Raw genomic sequence first — 21,400 nt, forward strand, 5'->3', positions numbered from 1 at the left:
TGTGGATCAGGATGTGGAATCGGATGTGGATCAGTATGTTGATCAGGATGTGGATCAGGATGTGGATGTGGATCAGGATGTGGATCAGTATGTTGATCAGGATGTGATTCAGGATGTGGATCAGGATGTGGATCAGTATGTTGATCAGGATGTGATTCAGGATGTGGATCAGGATGTGGATCAGGATGTGGATCAAGATGTGGATGAGGATCAGGATATGGATCAGGATGTGGATCAGTATGTTGATCAGGATGTGGATCAGGATGTGGATCAGGATCAGGATGTGGATCAGTATGTTGATCAGGATGTGGATGTGGATCAGTATGTTGATCAGGATGTGGATGTGGATCAGTATGTTGATCAGGATGTGGATGTGGATCAGAATCAGGATGTGTATCAGGATGTGGATGTGTATCAGGATGTGGATCAGGGTGTGGATCAGGGTGTGGATCAGGATGTGGAATCGGATGTGGATCAGGATGTGAATGTGGATCAGGTGTGTGGATAAGGATGTGGATCAGAATCAGGATGTGTATCGGATGTGGATGTGTATCAGGATGTGGATCAGGATGTGAATGTGGGTCAGGATGTGGATGTGGATCAGGATGGGGATCATGATGTGGATCAGGATGTGGATCAGGGTGTGAATCGGGATGTGGTTGTGGATCAGGATGTGAATCAGGATCAGGATGTGGATGTGGATCAGGATGTGGATCCCTCAGGATGTGGATCAGGTGTGGATGTGGATCGGGATGTGAATCAGGGTGTGGATGTGGATCAGGATGTGGATCAGGATCAGGATGTGGATCAGGGTGTGGATGTGGATCGGGATGTGAATCAGGGTGTGGATGTGGATCAGGATGTGGATCAGGGTGTGGATCTTTGATGTGGATCAGGATGTGAATGTTCAGGGTGTGGAAAGGATGTGGATCAGAATCAGGATGTGTATCGGATGTGGATGTGTATCAGGATGTGGATCAGGATGTGAATGTGGGTCAGGATGTGGATGTGGATCAGGATGGGGATCAGGGTGTGGATGTGGATCAGGATGTGGATCAGGGTGTGAATCGGGATGTGGTTGTGGATCAGGATGTGAATCAGGATCAGGATGTGGATGTGGATCAGGATGTGGATCAGGATCAGGATGTGGATCAGGTGTGTGGATCGGGATGTGAATCAGGGTGTGGATGTGGATGTGGAATCGGATGTGGATGTATGTTGATGGATCAGGTGTGGATGTGGATCAGGTGTGGATGTGGATCGGGATGTGAATGGGTGGATGTGGATCAGGATGTGGAATCGGATGTGGTGATGTGGATGTGTTGATCAGGATGTGATTCAGGATGTGGATCAGGATGTGGATGTTGATCAGGATGATTCAGGATGGATGTGGATCAGGATGTGGATCAAGATGTGGATGAGGATCAGGATATGGATCAGGATGTGGATCAGTATGTTGATCAGGATGTGGATCAGGATGTGGATCAGGATCAGGATGTGGATCAGTATGTTGATCAGGATGTGGATGTGGATCAGTATGTTGATCAGGATGTGGATGTGGATCAGTATGTTGATCAGGATGTGGATGTGGATCAGGGTGTGGATGTGGATCAGAATCAGGATGTGTATCAGGATGTGGATGTGTATCAGGATGTGGATCAGGGTGTGGATCAGGGTGTGGATCAGGATGTGGAATCGGATGTGGATCAGGATGTGAATGTGGATCAGGGTGTGGATAAGGATGTGGATCAGAATCAGGATGTGTATCCGGATGTGGATGTGTATCAGGATGTGGATCAGGATGTGAATGTGGGTCAGGATGTGGATGTGGATCAGGATGGGGATCAGGGTGTGGATGTGGATCAGGATGTGGATCAGGGTGTGAATCGGGATGTGGTTGTGGATCAGGATGTGAATCAGGATCAGGATGTGGATGTGGATCAGGATGTGGATCAGGATCAGGATGTGGATCAGGGTGTGGATGTGGATCGGGATGTGAATCAGGGTGTGGATGTGGATCAGGATGTGGATCAGGATCAGGATGTGGATCAGGGTGTGGATGTGGATCGGGATGTGAATCAGGGTGTGGATGTGGATGGATGTGGATCAGGGTGTGGATCATGTGGAATCGGATGTGGATCAGGATGTGAATGTGGATCAGGATGTGGATCAGAATCAGGATGTGTATCCGGATGTGGATGTGTATCAGGATGTGGATCAGGTTGAATGTGGGTCAGGATGTGGATGTGGATCAGGATGGGGATCAGGGTGTGGATGTGGATCAGGATGTGGATCAGTGAATCGGGATGGTTGATCAGGATGTGATTCAGGATGTGGATCAGGATGTGGATCAGGATCAGGATGTGGATCAGGGTGTGGAGATCGGGATGAATCAGGGTGTGGATGTGGATCAGGATGTGGAATCGGATGTGGATCAGTATGTTGATCAGGATGTGGATCAGATGTGGATGTGGATCAGGATGTGGATCAGATGTTGTGGATGATTCAGATGTGGATCAGGATGTGGATCAGTATGTTGATCAGGATGTGATTCAGGATGATCAGGATGTGGATCAGGACGTGGATCAAGATGTGGATGAGGATCAGGATATGGATCAGGATGTGGATCAGTATGTTGATCAGGATGTGGATCAGGATGTGGATCAGGATCAGGATGTGGATCAGTATGTTGATCAGGATGTGGATCAGGATGTGGATCAGTATGTTGATCAGGATGTGGATGTGTGGATCAGGATGTGGATGGATCAGGATGTGGATCAGATGATGTGGATCAGGATGTGGATCAGGATGTGGATCAGGATGTGGATGTGGATCAGGATGTGGATGTGGATCAGGATGTGGATCAGGATGTGGATGTGGATCAGGATGTAGATGTGTTCATCAGCATGTTGTTGTTTCATTTCTAGTTCCACGTTGTTTACTCTGCTTGGTTGACTTGTTCATTACTGACACACACACACACACACACACACACACACACACACACACACACACACACACACACTGAATCTGTGAGCCTTAATAATCTAGGCCTGCAAAGAGAGAAGCCTTGTCCCATTCGTCCTTTACTCTCCTCTCCCCTTTTCTCGTGCAGGATTATACTGTTGATGTTCCAGTGTTGTAGTGATTAACGGTGGCAGTATAGATGAATGAACTGGGGGCTGCTGTTTTACTGCAGAGTCCAAGAACCTCTATAGACAAGACAACACAGTGATTTAAAACATTCAACACACATTAAGACAAATACACACGTACAACCGCTCATGTAAAGGCAGCGGAGGCTCCTCGGGGGAGGAAAGGGGAGGAGAACCATATTAATCCGTGAAAACATCTAAAATAGTGAAACATTCAAAAAGTTTTCCATTTTTAGATAAAACTATACTAAACATATTAAAGCTACCAAATCATTTATTAAAACACACTATTTTGTCATGAATGTCTACAGTAGCCTCAACAGCACTCTGTCGGGTAGCACCATGGTGTAGCCTGGAGGACAGCTAGCTTCCGTCCTCCTCTGGCTACATTGGCTTTAATACAAAACCTAGGAGGCTCATGGTTCCATAGACTTACACAGTAATTATTACAACTTCCGGAGGATGTCCTCCAACCTATCAGAGCTCTTGCCACATGAACTGACATGTTGTCCACCCAATCAAGGGATCAGAATGTGAATCTAGTACTGAAAGCAGAAGCTGGACGATGGAAGTGTAAAACAGAACATAACGCCAAAGTCTGTCCAATATAGTGCTCTAAAAGCCTCATATAACACACTACACAGAGAGAGAGAGAGAGAGAGAGAGAGAGAGAGAGAGAGAGAGAGAGAGAGAGAGAGAGAGGGAGAGAGACGGAGAGTGGAGAGAGAGAGTGGAGAGAGAGAGAGAGAGGAGAGAGAGAGAGAGAGAGAGAGAGAGAGAGAGAGAGAGAGAGAGGGAGAGAGAGGTGGAGAGAGAGAGAGTGGAGAGAGAGAGAGAGAGAGAGAGAGAGAGAGAGAGAGAGAGAGAGAGAGAGAGAGAGAGAGAGAGTAGAGAGAGGGGAGAGAGAGAGGAGAGAGAGAGAGAGAGTGGAGAGAGAGAGAGAGAGAGAGAGAGAGGAGAGAGAGAGAGAGAGAGAGAGAGAGAGAGAGAGAGAGAGAGAGAGAGAGAGAGAGTGGAGAGAGAGAGAGAGAGAGAGAGAGAGAGTGGAGAGAGAGAGAGAGAGAGAGAGTGGAGAGAGAGAGAGAGTGGAGAGAGAGAGAGAGAGAGAGAGAGAGAGAGAGAGAGAGAGAGAGAGAGAGAGAGAGAGAGAGAGAGAGAGAGAGAGAGAGTGGAGAGAGAGAGAGAGAGAGAGAGTGGAGAGAGAGAGAGAGAGAGAGACAGAGACAGAGACAGATGGAGATCCTCTACACTGTGGTAGTAGTACCATTGATGCCTGTTCCTCAACCTGCTGATTCACACAGCAGAAACAGACTTAGTTTGATTTGTCTCACAGACCTGTGAAGGGTCTTCCACACCATAATGTGTGTACTTGTCATACTGTGTCTGTGTGTGTACGTGTCTACAATAACCAATCAGCAGTCAGGCTGCAGGCGTTCAGGTGTTGTTATGGCGATGACTGAGGGGAACTTGCTTCTCTCTGACAAAGCCTTGTGATTGGAGGAGAAAAGAGGAAGTAGTGTCCCTGAAAGAATGTTCACAGACTCTTCCCTAGACGTGTGTGTGTGTGTGTGTGTCTGTGTGTGTGTCTGTCTGTCTGTCTGTCTGTCTGTCTGTCTGTCTGTCTGTCTGTCTGTCTGTCTGTCTGTCTGTCTGTCTCTCAGACTGTCTGTCTAATGAACCATTTTCCTCTATCTTTTTTAGTCTTTCTGTGAATTAGACATCATTGACACACACACACACACACACACACACACATACACACACACACACACACACACACACACACACACACACACACACACACACACACACACACACACACACACACACACACACACACACACACACCGTCCCCCTGAACAGTCTAATGACAGACTGGCTGGCTGGCTAGAAGGGTGACAGGCTTCTCTCATGTCAGGCCCACCTTCCTCCAGACACTCTCTCTCTTCTCTCTCTCTGTGGTAGATCCTACTGAGTCCTGTTCTCTACCTCCAGCTGTAGGAGGTGGTACTGAGTCCTGTTCTCTACCTCCAGCTGTAGGAGGTGGTACTGAGTCCTGTTCTCTACCTCCAGCTGTGGGAGGTGGTAGATCCTACTGAGTCCTGTTCTCTACCTCCAGCTGTAGGAGGTGGTACTGAGTCCTGTTCTCTACCTCCAGCTGTAGGAGGTGGTACTGAGTCCTGTTCTCTACCTCCAGCTGTAGGAGGTGGTACTGAGTCCTGTTCTCTATCTCCAGCTGTGGGAGGTGGTACTGAGTCCTGTTCTCTACCTCCAGCTGTGGGAGGTGGTACTGAGTCCTGTTCTCTACCTCCAGCTGTAGGAGGTGGTACTGAGTCCTGTTCTCTACCTCCAGCTGTAGGAGGTGATACTGAGTCCTGTTCTCTACCTCCAGCTGTGGGAGGTGGTACTGAGTCCTGTTCTCTACCTCCAGCTGTAGGAGGTGGTACTGAGTCCTGTTCTCTACCTCCAGCTGTGGGAGGTGGTCCTGAGTCCTGTTCTCTACCTCCAGCTGTAGGAGGTGGTACTGAGTCCTGTTCTCTACCTCCAGCTGTGGGAGGTGGTACTGAGTCATGTTCTCTACCTCCAGCTGTGGGAGGTGGTACTGAGTCCTGTTCTCTACCTCCAGCTGTGGGAGGTGGTACTGAGTCCTGTTCTCTACCTCCAGCTGTGGGAGGTGGTACTGAGTCCTGTTCTCTACCTCCAGCTGTAGGAGGTGGTACTGAGTCCTGTTCTCTACCTCCAGCTGTAGGAGGTGCTCCTGAGTCCTGTTCTCTACCTCCAGCTGTAGGAGGTGGTACTGAGTCCTGTTCTCTACCTCCAGCTGTAGTAGATCCTACTGAGTCCTGTTCTCTACCTCCAGCTGTGGGAGGTGGTACTGAGTCCTGTTCTCTACCTCCAGCTGTAGTAGATCCTACTGAGTCCTGTTCTCTACCTCCAGCTGTGGGAGGTGGTACTGAGTCCTGTTCTCTACCTCCAGCTGTAGGAGGTGGTAGTGAGTCCTGTTCTCTACCTCCAGCTGTGGGAGGTGATACTGAGTCCTGTTCTCTACCTCCAGCTGTAGGAGGTGGTACTGAGTCCTGTTCTCTACCTCCAGCTGTAGGAGGTGGTACTGAGTCCTGTTCTCTACCTCCAGCTGTAGGAGGTGGTACTGAGTCCTGTTCTCTACCTCCAGCTGTAGGAGGTGGTACTGAGTCCTGTTCTCTACCTCCAGCTGTAGGAGGTGGTACTGAGTCCTGTTCTCTACCTCCAGCTGTAGGAGGTGGTACTGAGTCCTGTTCTCTACCTCCAGCTGTAGGAGGTGGTACTGAGTCCTGTTCTCTGCCTCCAGCTGTAGTAGATCCTACTGAGTCCTGTTCTCTACCTCCAGCTGTAGGAGGTGGTACTGAGTCCTGTTCTCTACCTCCAGCTGTAGGAGGTGGTACTGAGTCCTGTTCTCTACCTCCAGCTGTAGGAGGTGGTACTGAGTCCTGTTCTCTACCTCCAGCTGTAGGAGGTGGTAGATCCTACTGAGTCCTGTTCTCTACCTCCAGCTGTAGGAGGTGGTACTGAGTCCTGTTCTCTACCTCCAGCTGTAGGAGGTGGTACTGAGTCGTGTTCTCTACCTCCAGCTGTGGGAGGTGGTACTGAGTCCTGTTCTCTACCTCCAGCTGTAGGAGGTGGTAGATCCTACTGAGTCCTGTTCTCTACCTCCAGCTGTAGGAGGTGGTACTGAGTCCTGTTCTCTACCTCCAGCTGTAGGAGGTGGTACTGAGTCCTGTTCTCTACCTCCAGCTGTAGGAGGTGGTACTGAGTCCTGTTCTCTACCTCCAGCTGTAGGAGGTGCTCCTGAGTCCTGTTCTCTACCTCCAGCTGTAGGAGGTGGTACTGAGTCCTGTTCTCTACCTCCAGCTGTAGTAGATCCTACTGAGTCCTGTTCTCTACCTCCAGCTGTGGGAGGTGGTACTGAGTCCTGTTCTCTACCTCCAGCTGTAGTAGATCCTACTGAGTCCTGTTCTCTACCTCCAGCTGTGGGAGGTGGTACTGAGTCCTGTTCTCTACCTCCAGCTGTAGGAGGTGGTAGTGAGTCCTGTTCTCTACCTCCAGCTGTGGGAGGTGATACTGAGTCCTGTTCTCTACCTCCAGCTGTAGGAGGTGGTACTGAGTCCTGTTCTCTACCTCCAGCTGTAGGAGGTGGTACTGAGTCCTGTTCTCTACCTCCAGCTGTAGGAGGTGGTACTGAGTCCTGTTCTCTACCTCCAGCTGTAGGAGGTGGTACTGAGTCCTGTTCTCTACCTCCAGCTGTAGGAGGTGGTACTGAGTCCTGTTCTCTACCTCCAGCTGTAGGAGGTGGTACTGAGTCCTGTTCTCTACCTCCAGCTGTAGGAGGTGGTACTGAGTCCTGTTCTCTACCTCCAGCTGTAGGAGGTGGTACTGAGTCCTGTTCTCTACCTCCAGCTGTAGGAGGTGCTCCTGAGTCCTGTTCTCTACCTCCAGCTGTAGGAGGTGGTACTGAGTCCTGTTCTCTACCTCCAGCTGTAGGAGGTGGTACTGAGTCCTGTTCTCTACCTCCAGCTGTAGGAGGTGGTACTGAGTCCTGTTCTCTACCTCCAGCTGTAGTAGATCCTACTGAGTCCTGTTCTCTACCTCCAGCTGTGGGAGGTGGTACTGAGTCCTGTTCTCTACCTCCAGCTGTAGGAGGTGGTACTGAGTCCTGTTCTCTACCTCCAGCTGTGGGAGGTGGTACTGAGTCCTGTTCTCTACCTCCAGCTGTAGGAGGTGGTACTGAGTCCTGTTCTCTACCTCCAGCTGTAGGAGGTGGTACTGAGTCCTGTTCTCTACCTCCAGCTGTAGGAGGTGGTACTGAGTCCTGTTCTCTACCTCCAGCTGTAGGAGGTGGTACTGAGTCCTGTTCTCTACCTCCAGCTGTAGGAGGTGGTACTGAGTCCTGTTCTCTACCTCCAGCTGTAGGAGGTGGTACTGAGTCCTGTTCTCTACCTCCAGCTGTAGGAGGTGGTACTGAGTCCTGTTCTCTACCTCCAGCTGTAGGAGGTGGTACTGAGTCCTGTTCTCTACCTCCAGCTGTAGGAGGTGGTACTGAGTCCTGTTCTCTACCTCCAGCTGTAGGAGGTGGTCCTGAGTCCTGTTCTCTACCTCCAGCTGTAGGAGGTGGTACTGAGTCCTGTTCTCTACCTCCAGCTGTAGTAGATCCTACTGAGTCCTGTTCTCTACCTCCAGCTGTGGGAGGTGGTACTGAGTCCTGTTCTCTACCTCCAGCTGTAGTAGATCCTACTGAGTCCTGTTCTCTACCTCCAGCTGTGGGAGGTGGTACTGAGTCCTGTTCTCTACCTCCAGCTGTAGGAGGTGGTACTGAGTCCTGTTCTCTACCTCCAGCTGTGGGAGGTGATACTGAGTCCTGTTCTCTACCTCCAGCTGTAGGAGGTGGTACTGAGTCCTGTTCTCTACCTCCAGCTGTAGGAGGTGGTACTGAGTCCTGTTCTCTACCTCCAGCTGTAGGAGGTGGTACTGAGTCCTGTTCTCTACCTCCAGCTGTAGGAGGTGGTACTGAGTCCTGTTCTCTACCTCCAGCTGTAGGAGGTGGTACTGAGTCCTGTTCTCTACCTCCAGCTGTGGGAGGTGGTACTGAGTCCTGTTCTCTACCTCCAGCTGTAGGAGGTGGTACTGAGTCCTGTTCTCTACCTCCAGCTGTAGTAGATCCTACTGAGTCCTGTTCTCTACCTCCAGCTGTAGGAGGTGGTACTGAGTCCTGTTCTCTACCTCCAGCTGTAGGAGGTGGTCCTGAGTCCTGTTCTCTACCTCCAGCTGTAGGAGGTGGTACTGAGTCCTGTTCTCTACCTCCAGCTGTGGGAGGTGGTACTGAGTCCTGTTCTCTACCTCCAGCTGTAGGAGGTGGTACTGAGTCCTGTTCTCTACCTCCAGCTGTAGGAGGTGGTACTGAGTCCTGTTCTCTACCTCCAGCTGTAGGAGGTGCTCCTGAGTCCTGTTCTCTACCTCCAGCTGTAGGAGGTGGTACTGAGTCCTGTTCTCTACCTCCAGCTGTAGTAGATCCTACTGAGTCCTGTTCTCTACCTCCAGCTGTGGGAGGTGGTACTGAGTCCTGTTCTCTACCTCCAGCTGTAGTAGATCCTACTGAGTCCTGTTCTCTACCTCCAGCTGTGGGAGGTGGTACTGAGTCCTGTTATATACCTCCAGCTGTGGGAGGTGATACTGAGTCCTGTTCTCTACCTCCAGCTGTAGGAGGTGGTACTGAGTCCTGTTCTCTACCTCCAGCTGTAGGAGGTGGTACTGAGTCCTGTTCTCTACCTCCAGCTGTAGGAGGTGGTAGATCCTACTGAGTCCTATTTTCCACCTCCAGCTGTGGTACTGAGTCCTGTTCTCTACCTCCAGCTGTGGGAGGTGGTCCTGAGTCCTGTTCTCCACCTCCAGCTGTAGGAGGTGGTACTGAGTCCTGTTCTCTACCTCCAGCTGTAGGAGGTGGTACTGAGTCCTGTTCTCTACCTCCAGCTGTAGGAGGTGCTCCTGAGTCCTGTTCTCTACCTCCAGCTGTAGGAGGTGGTACTGAGTCCTGTTCTCTACCTCCAGCTGTAGTAGATCCTACTGAGTCCTGTTCTCTACCTCCAGCTGTGGGAGGTGGTACTGAGTCCTGTTCTCTACCTCCAGCTGTAGTAGATCCTACTGAGTCCTGTTCTCTACCTCCAGCTGTGGGAGGTGGTACTGAGTCCTGTTCTCTACCTCCAGCTGTAGGAGGTGGTAGTGAGTCCTGTTCTCTACCTCCAGCTGTGGGAGGTGATACTGAGTCCTGTTCTCTACCTCCAGCTGTAGGAGGTGGTACTGAGTCCTGTTCTCTACCTCCAGCTGTAGGAGGTGGTACTGAGTCCTGTTCTCTACCTCCAGCTGTAGGAGGTGGTACTGAGTCCTGTTCTCTACCTCCAGCTGTAGGAGGTGGTACTGAGTCCTGTTCTCTACCTCCAGCTGTAGGAGGTGGTACTGAGTCCTGTTCTCTACCTCCAGCTGTGGGAGGTGGTACTGAGTCCTGTTCTCTACCTCCAGCTGTAGGAGGTGGTACTGAGTCCTGTTCTCTACCTCCAGCTGTAGTAGATCCTACTGAGTCCTGTTCTCTACCTCCAGCTGTAGGAGGTGGTACTGAGTCCTGTTCTCTACCTCCAGCTGTAGGAGGTGGTACTGAGTCCTGTTCTCTACCTCCAGCTGTAGGAGGTGGTACTGAGTCCTGTTCTCTACCTCCAGCTGTAGGAGGTGGTAGATCCTACTGAGTCCTGTTCTCTACCTCCAGCTGTAGGAGGTGGTACTGAGTCCTGTTCTCTACCTCCAGCTGTAGGAGGTGGTACTGAGTCCTGTTCTCTACCTCCAGCTGTGGGAGGTGGTCCTGAGTCCTGTTCTCCACCTCCAGCTGTAGGAGGTGGTACTGAGTCCTGTTCTCTACCTCCAGCTGTAGGAGGTGGTACTGAGTCCTGTTCTCTACCTCCAGCTGTGGGAGGTGGTCCTGAGTCCTGTTCTCTACCTCCAGCTGTAGGAGGTGGTACTGAGTCCTGTTCTCTACCTCCAGCTGTAGGAGGTGGTACTGAGTCCTGTTCTCTACCTCCAGCTGTGGGAGGTGGTACTGAGTCCTGTTCTCTACCTCCAGCTGTGGGAGGTGGTACTGAGTCCTGTTCTCTACCTCCAGCTGTAGGAGGTGGTACTGAGTCCTGTTCTCTACCTCCAGCTGTAGGAGGTGGTACTGAGTCCTGTTCTCTACCTCCAGCTGTAGGAGGTGGTACTGAGTCCTGTTCTCTACCTCCAGCTGTAGGAGGTGGTACTGAGTCCTGTTCTCTACCTCCAGCTGTAGGAGGTGCTCCTGAGTCCTGTTCTCTACCTCCAGCTGTAGGAGGTGGTACTGAGTCCTGTTCTCTACCTCCAGCTGTAGTAGATCCTACTGAGTCCTGTTCTCTACCTCCAGCTGTGGGAGGTGGTACTGAGTCCTGTTCTCTACCTCCAGCTGTAGTAGATCCTACTGAGTCCTGTTCTCTACCTCCAGCTGTGGGAGGTGGTACTGAGTCCTGTTATATACCTCCAGCTGTGGGAGGTGATACTGAGTCCTGTTCTCTACCTCCAGCTGTAGGAGGTGGTACTGAGTCCTGTTCTCTACCTCCAGCTGTAGGAGGTGGTAGATCCTACTGAGTCCTATTTTCCACCTCCAGCTGTGGTACTGAGTCCTGTTCTCTACCTCCAGCTGTGGGAGGTGGTCCTGAGTCCTGTTCTCCACCTCCAGCTGTAGGAGGTGGTACTGAGTCCTGTTCTCTACCTCCAGCTGTGGGAGGTGGTACTGAGTCCTGTTCTCTACCTCCAGCTGTAGGAGGTGGTACTGAGTCCTGTTCTCTACCTCCAGCTGTGGGAGGTGGTACTGAGTCCTGTTCTCTACCTCCAGCTGTGGGAGGTGGTACTGAGTCCTGTTCTCTACCTCCAGCTGTAGGAGGTGGTACTGAGTCCTGTTCTCTACCTCCAGCTGTGGGAGGTGGTACTGAGTCCTGTTCTCTACCTCCAGCTGTAGGAGGTGGTACTGAGTCCTGTTCTCTACCTCCAGCTGTAGGAGGTGATACTGAGTCCTGTTCTCTACCTCCAGCTGTGGGAGGTGGTACTGAGTCCTGTTCTCTACCTCCAGCTGTAGGAGGTGGTACTGAGTCCTGTTCTCTACCTCCAGCTGTGGGAGGTGGTACTGAGTCCTGTTCTCTACCTCCAGCTGTAGGAGGTGGTACTGAGTCCTGTTCTCTACCTCCAGCTGTAGTAGATCCTACTGAGTCCTGTTCTCTACCTCCAGCTGTAGGAGGTGGTCCTGAGTCCTGTTCTCTACCTCCAGCTGTAGGAGGTGGTACTGAGTCCTGTTCTCTACCTCCAGCTGTGGGAGGTGGTACTGAGTCCTGTTCTCTACCTCCAGCTGTAGGAGGTGGTACTGAGTCCTGTTCTCTACCTCCAGCTGTAGGAGGTGGTACTGAGTCCTGTTCTCTACCTCCAGCTGTAGGAGGTGGTACTGAGTCCTGTTCTCTACCTCCAGCTGTAGGAGGTGGTACTGAGTCCTGTTCTCTACCTCCAGCTGTAGGAGGTGGTACTGAGTCCTGTTCTCTACCTCCAGCTGTAGGAGGTGGTAGATCCTACTGAGTCCTGTTCTCTACCTCCAGCTGTAGGAGGTGGTACTGAGTCCTGTTCTCTACCTCCAGCTGTGGGAGGTGGTCCTGAGTCCTGTTCTCCACCTCCAGCTGTAGGAGGTGGTACTGAGTCCTGTTCTCTACCTCCAGCTGTAGGAGGTGGTACTGAGTCCTGTTCTCTACCTCCAGCTGTGGGAGGTGGTCCTGAGTCCTGTTCTCTACCTCCAGCTGTAGGAGGTGGTACTGAGTCCTGTTCTCTACCTCCAGCTGTGGGAGGTGGTACTGAGTCCTGTTCTCTACCTCCAGCTGTGGGAGGTGGTACTGAGTCCTGTTCTCTACCTCCAGCTGTGGGAGGTGGTCCTGAGTCCTGTTCTCTACCTCCAGCTGTAGGAGGTGGTACTGAGTCCTGTTCTCTACCTCCAGCTGTGGGAGGTGGTACTGAGTCCTGTTCTCTACCTCCAGCTGTAGGAGGTGGTACTGAGTCCTGTTCTCTACCTCCAGCTGTAGGAGGTGGTACTGAGTCCTGTTCTCTACCTCCAGCTGTAGGAGGTGCTCCTGAGTCCTGTTCTCTACCTCCAGCTGTAGGAGGTGGTACTGAGTCCTGTTCTCTACCTCCAGCTGTAGTAGATCCTACTGAGTCCTGTTCTCTACCTCCAGCTGTGGGAGGTGGTACTGAGTCCTGTTCTCTACCTCCAGCTGTGGGAGGTGGTCCTGAGTCCTATTTTCCACCTCCAGCTGTGGGAGGTGGTACTGAGTCCTGTTCTCTACCTCCAGCTGTAGGAGGTGGTACTGAGTCCTGTTCTCTACCTCCAGCTGTAGGAGGTGGTACTGAGTCCTGTTCTCTACCTCCAGCTGTAGGAGGTGGTACTGAGTCCTGTTCTCTACATCCAGCTGTAGTAGATCCTACTGAGTCCTGTTCTCTACCTCCAGCTGTAGGAGGTGGTACTGAGTCCTGTTCTCTACCTCCAGCTGTAGGAGGTGGTACTGAGTCCTGTTCTCTACCTCCAGCTGTAGGAGGTGGTACTGAGTCCTGTTCTCTACCTCCAGCTGTAGGAGGTGGTAGATCCTACTGAGTCCTGTTCTCTACCTCCAGCTGTGGGAGGTGGTCCTGAGTCCTGTTCTCCACCTCCAGCTGTAGGAGGTGGTACTGAGTCCTGTTCTCTACCTCCAGCTGTAGTAGATCCTGAGTCCTGTTCTCTACCTCCAGCTGTAGGAGGTGGTACTGAGTCCTGTTCTCTACCTCCAGCTGTGGGAGGTGGTACTGAGTCCTGTTCTCTACCTCCAGCTGTAGGAGGTGGTACTGAGTCCTGTTCTCTACCTCCAGCTGTAGTAGATCCTACTGAGTCCTGTTCTCTACCTCCAGCTGTAGGAGGTGGTACTGAGTCCTGTTCTCTACCTCCAGCTGTAGGAGGTGGTACTGAGTCCTGTTCTCTACCTCCAGCTGTAGGAGGTGGTACTGAGTCCTGTTCTCTACCTCCAGCTGTAGGAGGTGGTAGATCCTACTGAGTCCTGTTCTCTACCTCCAGCTGTAGGAGGTGGTACTGAGTCCTGTTCTCTACCTCCAGCTGTGGGAGGTGGTACTGAGTCCTGTTCTCCACCTCCAGCTGTAGGAGGTGGTACTGAGTCCTGTTCTCTACCTCCAGCTGTAGGAGGTGGTACTGAGTCCTGTTCTCTACCTCCAGCTGTGGGAGGTGGTACTGAGTCCTGTTCTCTACCTCCAGCTGTAGGAGGTGGTACTGAGTCCTGTTCTCTACCTCCAGCTGTAGGAGGTGGTACTGAGTCCTGTTCTCTACCTCCAGCTGTAGGAGGTGGTACTGAGTCCTGTTCTCTACCTCCAGCTGTGGGATGTGGTACTGAGTCCTGTTCTCTACCTCCAGCTGTAGGAGGTGGTACTGAGTCCTGTTCTCTACCTCCAGCTGTGGGAGGTGGTACTGAGTCCTGTTCTCTACCTCCAGCTGTAGGAGGTGGTACTGAGTCCTGTTCTCTACCTCCAGCTGTAGGAGGTGGTACTGAGTCCTGTTCTCTACCTCCAGCTGTAGGAGGTGCTACTGAGTCCTGTTCTCTACCTCCAGCTGTAGGAGGTGGTACTGAGTCCTGTTCTCTACCTCCAGCTGTAGGAGATCCTACTGAGTCCTGTTCTCTACCTCCAGCTGTGGGAGGTGGTACTGAGTCCTGTTCTCTACCTCCAGCTGTAGGAGGTGGTGGTCCTGTTCTATTTTCCACCTCCAGCTGTGGGAGGTGGTACTGAGTCCTGTTCTCTACCTCCAGCTGTAGGAGGTGGTACTGAGTCCTGTTCTCTACCTCCAGCTGTAGGAGGTGGTACTGAGTCCTGTTCTCTACCTCCAGCTGTAGGAGGTGGTACTGAGTCCTGTTCTCTACCTCCAGCTGTAGTAGATCCTACTGAGTCCTGTTCTCTACCTCCAGCTGTAGGAGGTGGTACTGAGTCCTGTTCTCTACCTCCAGCTGTAGGAGGTGGTACTGAGTCCTGTTCTCTACCTCCAGCTGTAGGAGGTGGTACTGAGTCCTGTTCTCTACCTCCAGCTGTAGGAGAGTAGATGGTACTGAGTCCTGTTCTCTACCTCCAGCTGTAGGAGGTGGTACTGAGTCCTGTTCTCTACCTCCAGCTGTGGGAGGTGGTCCTGAGTCCTGTTCTCCACCTCCAGCTGTAGGAGGTGGTACTGAGTCCTGTTCTCTACCTCCAGCTGTAGGAGGTGGTACTGAGTCCTGTTCTCTACCTCCAGCTGTAGGAGGTGGTACTGAGTCCTGTTCTCTACCTCCAGCTGTAGGAGGTGGTACTGAGTCCTGTTCTCTACCTCCAGCTGTGGGAGGTGGTACTGAGTCCTGTTCTCTACCTCCAGCTGTAGGAGGTGGTACTGAGTCCTGTTCTCTACCTCCAGCTGTGGGAGGTGGTCCTGAGTCCTGTTCTCTACCTCCAGCTGTAGGAGGTGGTACTGAGTCCTGTTCTCTACCTCCAGCTGTAGGAGGTGGTACTGAGTCCTGTTCTCTACCTCCAGCTGTAGGAGGTGGTACTGAGTCCTGTTCTCTACCTCCAGCTGTAGGAGGTGGTACTGAGTCCTGTTCTCTACCTCCAGCTGTAGGAGGTGGTACTGAGTCCTGTTCTCTACCTCCAGCTGTAGGAGGTGGTACTGAGTCCTGTTCTCTACCTCCAGCTGTAGGAGGTCCTACTGAGTCCTGTTCTCTACCTCCAGCTGTGGGAGGTGGTACTGAGTCCTGTTCTCTACCTCCAGCTGTAGGAGGTGGTACTGAGTCCTGTTCTCTACCTCCAGCTGTAGGAGGTGGTACTGAGTCCTGTTCTCTACCTCCAGCTGTGGGAGGTGGTACTGAGTCCTGTTCTCTACCTCCAGCTGTAGGAGGTGGTACTGAGTCCTGTTCTCTACCTCCAGCTGTAGGAGGTGGTACTGAGTCCTGTTCTCTACCTCCAGCTGTAGGAGGTGGTACTGAGTCCTGTTCTCTACCTCCAGCTGTAGGAGGTGGTACTGAGTCCTGTTCTCTACCTCCAGCTGTGGGAGGTGGTACTGAGTCCTGTTCTCTACCTCCAGCTGTAGGAGGTGGTACTGAGTCCTGTTCTCTACCTCCAGCTGTAGTAGATCCTACTGAGTCCTGTTCTCTACCTCCAGCTGTAGGAGGTGGTACTGAGTCCTGTTCTCTACCTCCAGCTGTAGGAGGTGGTACTGAGTCCTGTTCTCTACCTCCAGCTGTAGGAGGTGGTACTGAGTCCTGTTCTCTACCTCCAGCTGTAGGAGGTAGATCCTACTGAGTCCTGTTCTCCACCTCCAGCTGTAGGAGGTGGTACTGAGTCCTGTTCTCTACCTCCAGCTGTGGGAGGTGGTCCTGAGTCCTGTTCTCTACCTCCAGCTGTAGGAGGTGGTACTGAGTCCTGTTCTCTACCTCCAGCTGTAGGAGGTGGTACTGAGTCCTGTTCTCTACCTCCAGCTGTGGGAGGTGGTACTGAGTCCTGTTCTCTACCTCCAGCTGTAGGAGGTGGTACTGAGTCCTGTTCTCTACCTCCAGCTGTGGGAGGTGGTACTGAGTCCTGTTCTCTACCTCCAGCTGTGGGAGGTGGTACTGAGTCCTGTTCTCTACCTCCAGCTGTGGGAGGTGGTACTGAGTCCTGTTCTCTACCTCCAGCTGTAGGAGGTGGTACTGAGTCCTGTTCTCTACCTCCAGCTGTGGGAGGTGGTACTGAGTCCTGTTCTCTACCTCCAGCTGTAGGAGGTGGTACTGAGTCCTGTTCTCTACCTCCAGCTGTAGGAGGTGGTACTGAGTCCTGTTCTCTACCTCCAGCTGTAGGAGGTGCTCCTGAGTCCTGTTCTCTACCTCCAGCTGTAGGAGGTGGTACTGAGTCCTGTTCTCTACCTCCAGCTGTAGGAGGTGGTACTGAGTCCTGTTCTCTACCTCCAGCTGTGGGAGGTGGTACTGAGTCCTGTTCTCTACCTCCAGCTGTGGGAGGTGGTACTGAGTCCTGTTCTCTACCTCCAGCTGTAGGAGGTGGTACTGAGTCCTGTTCTCTACCTCCAGCTGTGGGAGGTGGTACTGAGTCCTGTTCTCTACCTCCAGCTGTAGGAGGTGGTACTGAGTCCTGTTCTCTACCTCCAGCTGTAGGAGGTGCTCCTGAGTCCTGTTCTCTACCTCCAGCTGTAGGAGGTGGTACTGAGTCCTGTTCTCTACCTCCAGCTGTAGGAGGTGGTAGATCCTACCTCCACTGAGTCCTGTTCTCCACCTCCAGCTGTGGTACTGAGTCCTGTTCTCTACCTCCAGCTGTGGGAGGTGGTCCTGAGTCCTGTTCTCCACCTCCAGCTGTAGGAGGTGGTACTGAGTCCTGTTCTCTACCTCCAGCTGTGGGAGGTGGTACTGAGTCCTGTTCTCTACCTCCAGCTGTAGGAGGTGGTACTGAGTCCTGTTCTCTACCTCCAGCTGTAGGAGGTGGTACTGAGTCCTGTTCTCTACCTCCAGCTGTGGGAGGTGGTACTGAGTCCTGTTCTCTACCTCCAGCTGTGAGAGGTGGTACTGAGTCCTGTTCTCTACCTCCAGCTGTGGGAGGTGGTACTGAGTCCTGTTCTCTACCTCCAGCTGTAGGAGGTGGTACTGAGTCCTGTTCTCTACCTCCAGCTGTAGGAGGTGGTACTGAGTCCTGTTCTCTACCTCCAGCTGTGGGAGGTGGTACTGAGTCCTGTTCTCTACCTCCAGCTGTAGGAGGTGGTACTGAGTCCTGTTCTCTACCTCCAGCTGTGGGAGGTGGTACTGAGTCCTGTTCTCTACCTCCAGCTGTGGGAGGTGGTACTGAGTCCTGTTCTCTACCTCCAGCTGTAGTAGATCCTACTGAGTCCTGTTCTCTACCTCCAGCTGTAGTAGATCCTGAGTCCTGTTCTCTACCTCCAGCTGTAGGAGGTGGTACTGAGTCCTGTTCTCTACCTCCAGCTGTGGGGAGGTGGTACTGAGTCCTGTTCTCTCCCTCCAGCTGTGGGAGGTGGTACTGAGTCCTGTTCTCTACCTCCAGCTGTAGGAGGTGGTACTGAGTCCTGTTCTCTACCTCCAGCTGTAGGAGGTGGTACTGAGTCCTGTTCTCTACCTCCAGCTGTGGGAGGTGGTACTGAGTCCTGTTCTCTACCTCCAGCTGTAGGAGGTGGTACTGAGTCCTGTTCTCTACCTCCAGCTGTGGGAGGTGGTACTGAGTCCTGTTCTCTACCTCCAGCTGTAGGAGGTGGTACTGAGTCCTGTTCTCTACCTCCAGCTGTAGGAGGTGGTACTGAGTCCTGTTCTCTACCTCCAGCTGTAGGAGGTGGTACTGAGTCCTGTTCTCTACCTCCAGCTGTGGGAGGTGGTACTGAGTCCTGTTCTCTACCTCCAGCTGTGGGAGGTGGTACTGAGTCCTGTTCTCTACCTCCAGCTGTAGTAGATCCTACTGAGTCCTGTTCTCTACCTCCAGCTGTAGTAGATCCTGAGTCCTGTTCTCTACCTCCAGCTGTAGGAGGTGGTACTGAGTCCTGTTCTCTACCTCCAGCTGTGGGAGGTGCTCCTGAGTCCTATTTTCCACCTCCAGCTGTGGGAGGTGGTACTGAGTCCTGTTCTCTACCTCCAGCTGTAGGAGGTGGTACTGAGTCCTGTTCTCTACCTCCAGCTGTAGGAGGTGGTACTGAGTCCTGTTCTCTACCTCCAGCTGTGGGAGGTGGTACTGAGTCCTGTTCTCCACCTCCAGCTGTAGGAGGTGGTACTGAGTCCTGTTCTCTACCTCCAGCTGTAGGAGGTGGTACTGAGTCCTGTTCTCTACCTCCAGCTGTAGGAGGTGGTACTGAGTCCTGTTCTCTACCTCCAGCTGTGGGAGGTGGTACTGAGTCCTGTTCTCTACCTCCAGCTGTAGGAGGTGGTACTGAGTCCTGTTCTCTACCTCCAGCTGTGGGAGGTGGTACTGAGTCCTGTTCTCTACCTCCAGCTGTAGGAGGTGGTACTGAGTCCTGTTCTCTACCTCCAGCTGTAGTAGATCCTACTGAGTCCTGTTCTCTACCTCCAGCTGTAGGAGGTGGTACTGAGTCCTGTTCTCCACCTCCAGCTGTAGTAGATCCTACTGAGTCCTGTTCTCTACCTCCAGCTGTGGGAGGTGGTACTGAGTCCTGTTCTCTACCTCCAGCTGTAGGAGGTGGTACTGAGTCCTGTTCTCTACCTCCAGCTGTGGGAGGTGGTACTGAGTCCTGTTCTCTACCTCCAGCTGTGGGAGGTGGTACTGAGTCCTGTTCTCTACCTCCAGCTGTAGTAGATCCTACTGAGTCCTGTTCTCTACCTCCAGCTGTAGTAGATCCTACTGAGTCCTGTTTTCTACCTCCAGCTGTAGTAGATCCTACTGAGTCCTGTTCTCTACCTCCAGCTGTAGGAGGTGGTACTGAGTCCTGTTCTCTACCTCCAGCTGTGGGAGGTGGTACTGAGTCCTGTTCTCCACCTCCAGCTGTAGGAGGTGGTACTGAGTCCTGTTCTCTACCTCCAGCTGTGGGATGTGGTACTGAGTCCTGTTCTCTACCTCCAGCTGTAGGAGGTGGTACTGAGTCCTGTTCTCTACCTCCAGCTGTGGGAGGTGGTACTGAGTCCTGTTCTCTACCTCCAGCTGTAGGAGGTGGTACTGAGTCCTGTTCTCTACCTCCAGCTGTAGTAGATCCTACTGAGTCCTCTCACCTCCAGCTGTAGGAGGTGGTACTGAGTCCTGTTCTCTACCTCCAGCTGTAGGAGGTGGTACTGAGTCCTGTTCTCTACCTCCAGCTGTAGGAGGTGGTACTGAGTCCTGTTCTCTACCTCCAGCTGTAGGAGGTGGTAGATCCTACTGAGTCCTGTTCTCTACCTCCAGCTGTAGGAGGTGGTACTGAGTCCTGTTCTCTACCTCCAGCTGTAGGAGGTGGTACTGAGTCCTGTTCTCTACCTCCAGCTGTGGGAGGTGGTCCTGAGTCCTGTTCTCCACCTCCAGCTGTAGGAGGTGGTACTGAGTCCTGTTCTCTACCTCCAGCTGTGGGAGGTGGTCCTGAGTCCTGTTCTCTACCTCCAGCTGTGGGATGTGGTACTGAGTCCTGTTCTCTACCTCCAGCTGTAGGAGGTGGTACTGAGTCCTGTTCTCTACCTCCAGCTGTGGGAGGTGGTACTGAGTCCTGTTCTCTACCTCCAGCTGTAGGAGGTGGTACTGAGTCCTGTTCTCTACCTCCAGCTGTGGGAGGTGGTACTGAGTCCTGTTCTCTACCTCCAGCTGTAGGAGGTGGTACTGAGTCCTGTTCTCTACCTCCAGCTGTAGGAGGTGATACTGAGTCCTGTTCTCTACCTCCAGCTGTGGGAGGTGTTACTGAGTCCTGTTCTCTACCTCCAGCTGTAGGAGGTGGTACTGAGTCCTGTTCTCTACCTCCAGCTGTGGGAGGTGGTACTGAGTCCTGTTCTCTACCTCCAGCTGTGGGAGGTGGTACTGAGTCCTGTTCTCTACCTCCAGCTGTAGTAGATCCTACTGAGTCCTGTTCTCTACCTCCAGCTGTAGTAGATCCTGAGTCCTGTTCTCTACCTCCAGCTGTAGGAGGTGGTACTGAGTCCTGTTCTCTACCTCCAGCTGTGGGAGGTGGTACTGAGTCCTGTTCTCTACCTCCAGCTGTAGGAGGTGGTACTGAGTCCTGTTCTCTACCTCCAGCTGTGGGAGGTGGTACTGAGTCCTGTTCTCTACCTCCAGCTGTAGGAGGTGGTACTGAGTCCTGTTCTCTACCTCCAGCTGTGGGAGGTGGTACTGAGTCCTGTTCTCTACCTCCAGCTGTAGGAGGTGGTACTGAGTCCTGTTCTCTACCTCCAGCTGTAGGAGGTGGTACTGAGTCCTGTTCTCTACCTCCAGCTGTAGGAGGTGGTACTGAGTCCTGTTCTCTACCTCCAGCTGTAGGAGGTGGTACTGAGTCCTGTTCTCTACCTCCAGCTGTAGGAGGTGGTACTGAGTCCTGTTCTCTACCTCCAGCTGTGGGAGGTGGTACTGAGTCCTGTTCTCTACCTCCAGCTGTAGGAGGTGGTACTGAGTCCTGTTCTCTACCTCCAGCTGTAGTAGATCCTACTGAGTCCTGTTCTCTACCTCCAGCTGTAGGAGGTGGTACTGAGTCCTGTTCTCTACCTCCAGCTGTAGGAGGTCCTACTGAGTCCTGTTCTCTACCTCCAGCTGTGGGAGGTGGTACTGAGTCCTGTTCTCTACCTCCAGCTGTAGGAGGTGGTACTGAGTCCTGTTCTCTACCTCCAGCTGTGGGAGGTGGTACTGAGTCCTGTTCTCTACCTCCAGCTGTGGGAGGTGGTACTGAGTCCTGTTCTCTACCTCCAGCTGTAGGAGGTCCTACTGAGTCCTGTTCTCTACCTCCAGCTGTGGGAGGTGGTACTGAGTCCTGTTCTCTACCTCCAGCTGTAGGAGGTGGTACTGAGTCCTGTTCTCTACCTCCAGCTGTAGGAGGTGGTACTGAGTCCTGTTCTCTACCTCCAGCTGTGGGAGGTGGTACTGAGTCCTGTTCTCTACCTCCAGCTGTAGGAGGTGGTACTGAGTCCTGTTCTCTACCTCCAGCTGTGGGAGGTGGTACTGAGTCCTGTTCTCTACCTCCAGCTGTAGGA

General features: G+C 52.6%; 2 protein-coding genes across 2 annotated transcripts in view; both read left to right on the forward strand.

Moving 5' to 3' along the window:
* The first annotated feature begins 1,383 nt into the window (after nucleotides 1-1,383).
* Nucleotides 1,384-2,300, forward strand: LOC135571187 (coiled-coil domain-containing protein 1-like). The gene is made up of 2 exons (XM_065016972.1): nucleotides 1,384-2,111; nucleotides 2,210-2,300. The coding sequence occupies exons 1-2, from the start codon at nucleotides 1,384-1,386 to the stop codon at nucleotides 2,298-2,300; spliced, it is 819 nt and encodes a 272-aa protein (XP_064873044.1).
* A 6-nt stretch (nucleotides 2,301-2,306) lies between these two features.
* LOC135571188 (mucin-5AC-like) overlaps nucleotides 2,307-21,400 on the forward strand; it is a 48,946-nt gene continuing 29,852 nt past the window's right edge. The window contains exons 1-3 of the mRNA XM_065016973.1: nucleotides 2,307-2,397; nucleotides 2,480-2,712; nucleotides 2,754-2,888. Coding sequence (XP_064873045.1) covers nucleotides 2,307-2,397; nucleotides 2,480-2,712; nucleotides 2,754-2,888 — 459 coding nt within the window. The remainder of the gene's footprint in view (nucleotides 2,398-2,479; nucleotides 2,713-2,753; nucleotides 2,889-21,400) is intronic.

The sequence above is a fragment of the Oncorhynchus nerka genome, unplaced genomic scaffold (assembly GCF_034236695.1).
Source record: "Oncorhynchus nerka isolate Pitt River unplaced genomic scaffold, Oner_Uvic_2.0 unplaced_scaffold_705, whole genome shotgun sequence".
NCBI lineage: Eukaryota > Metazoa > Chordata > Actinopteri > Salmoniformes > Salmonidae > Oncorhynchus > Oncorhynchus nerka.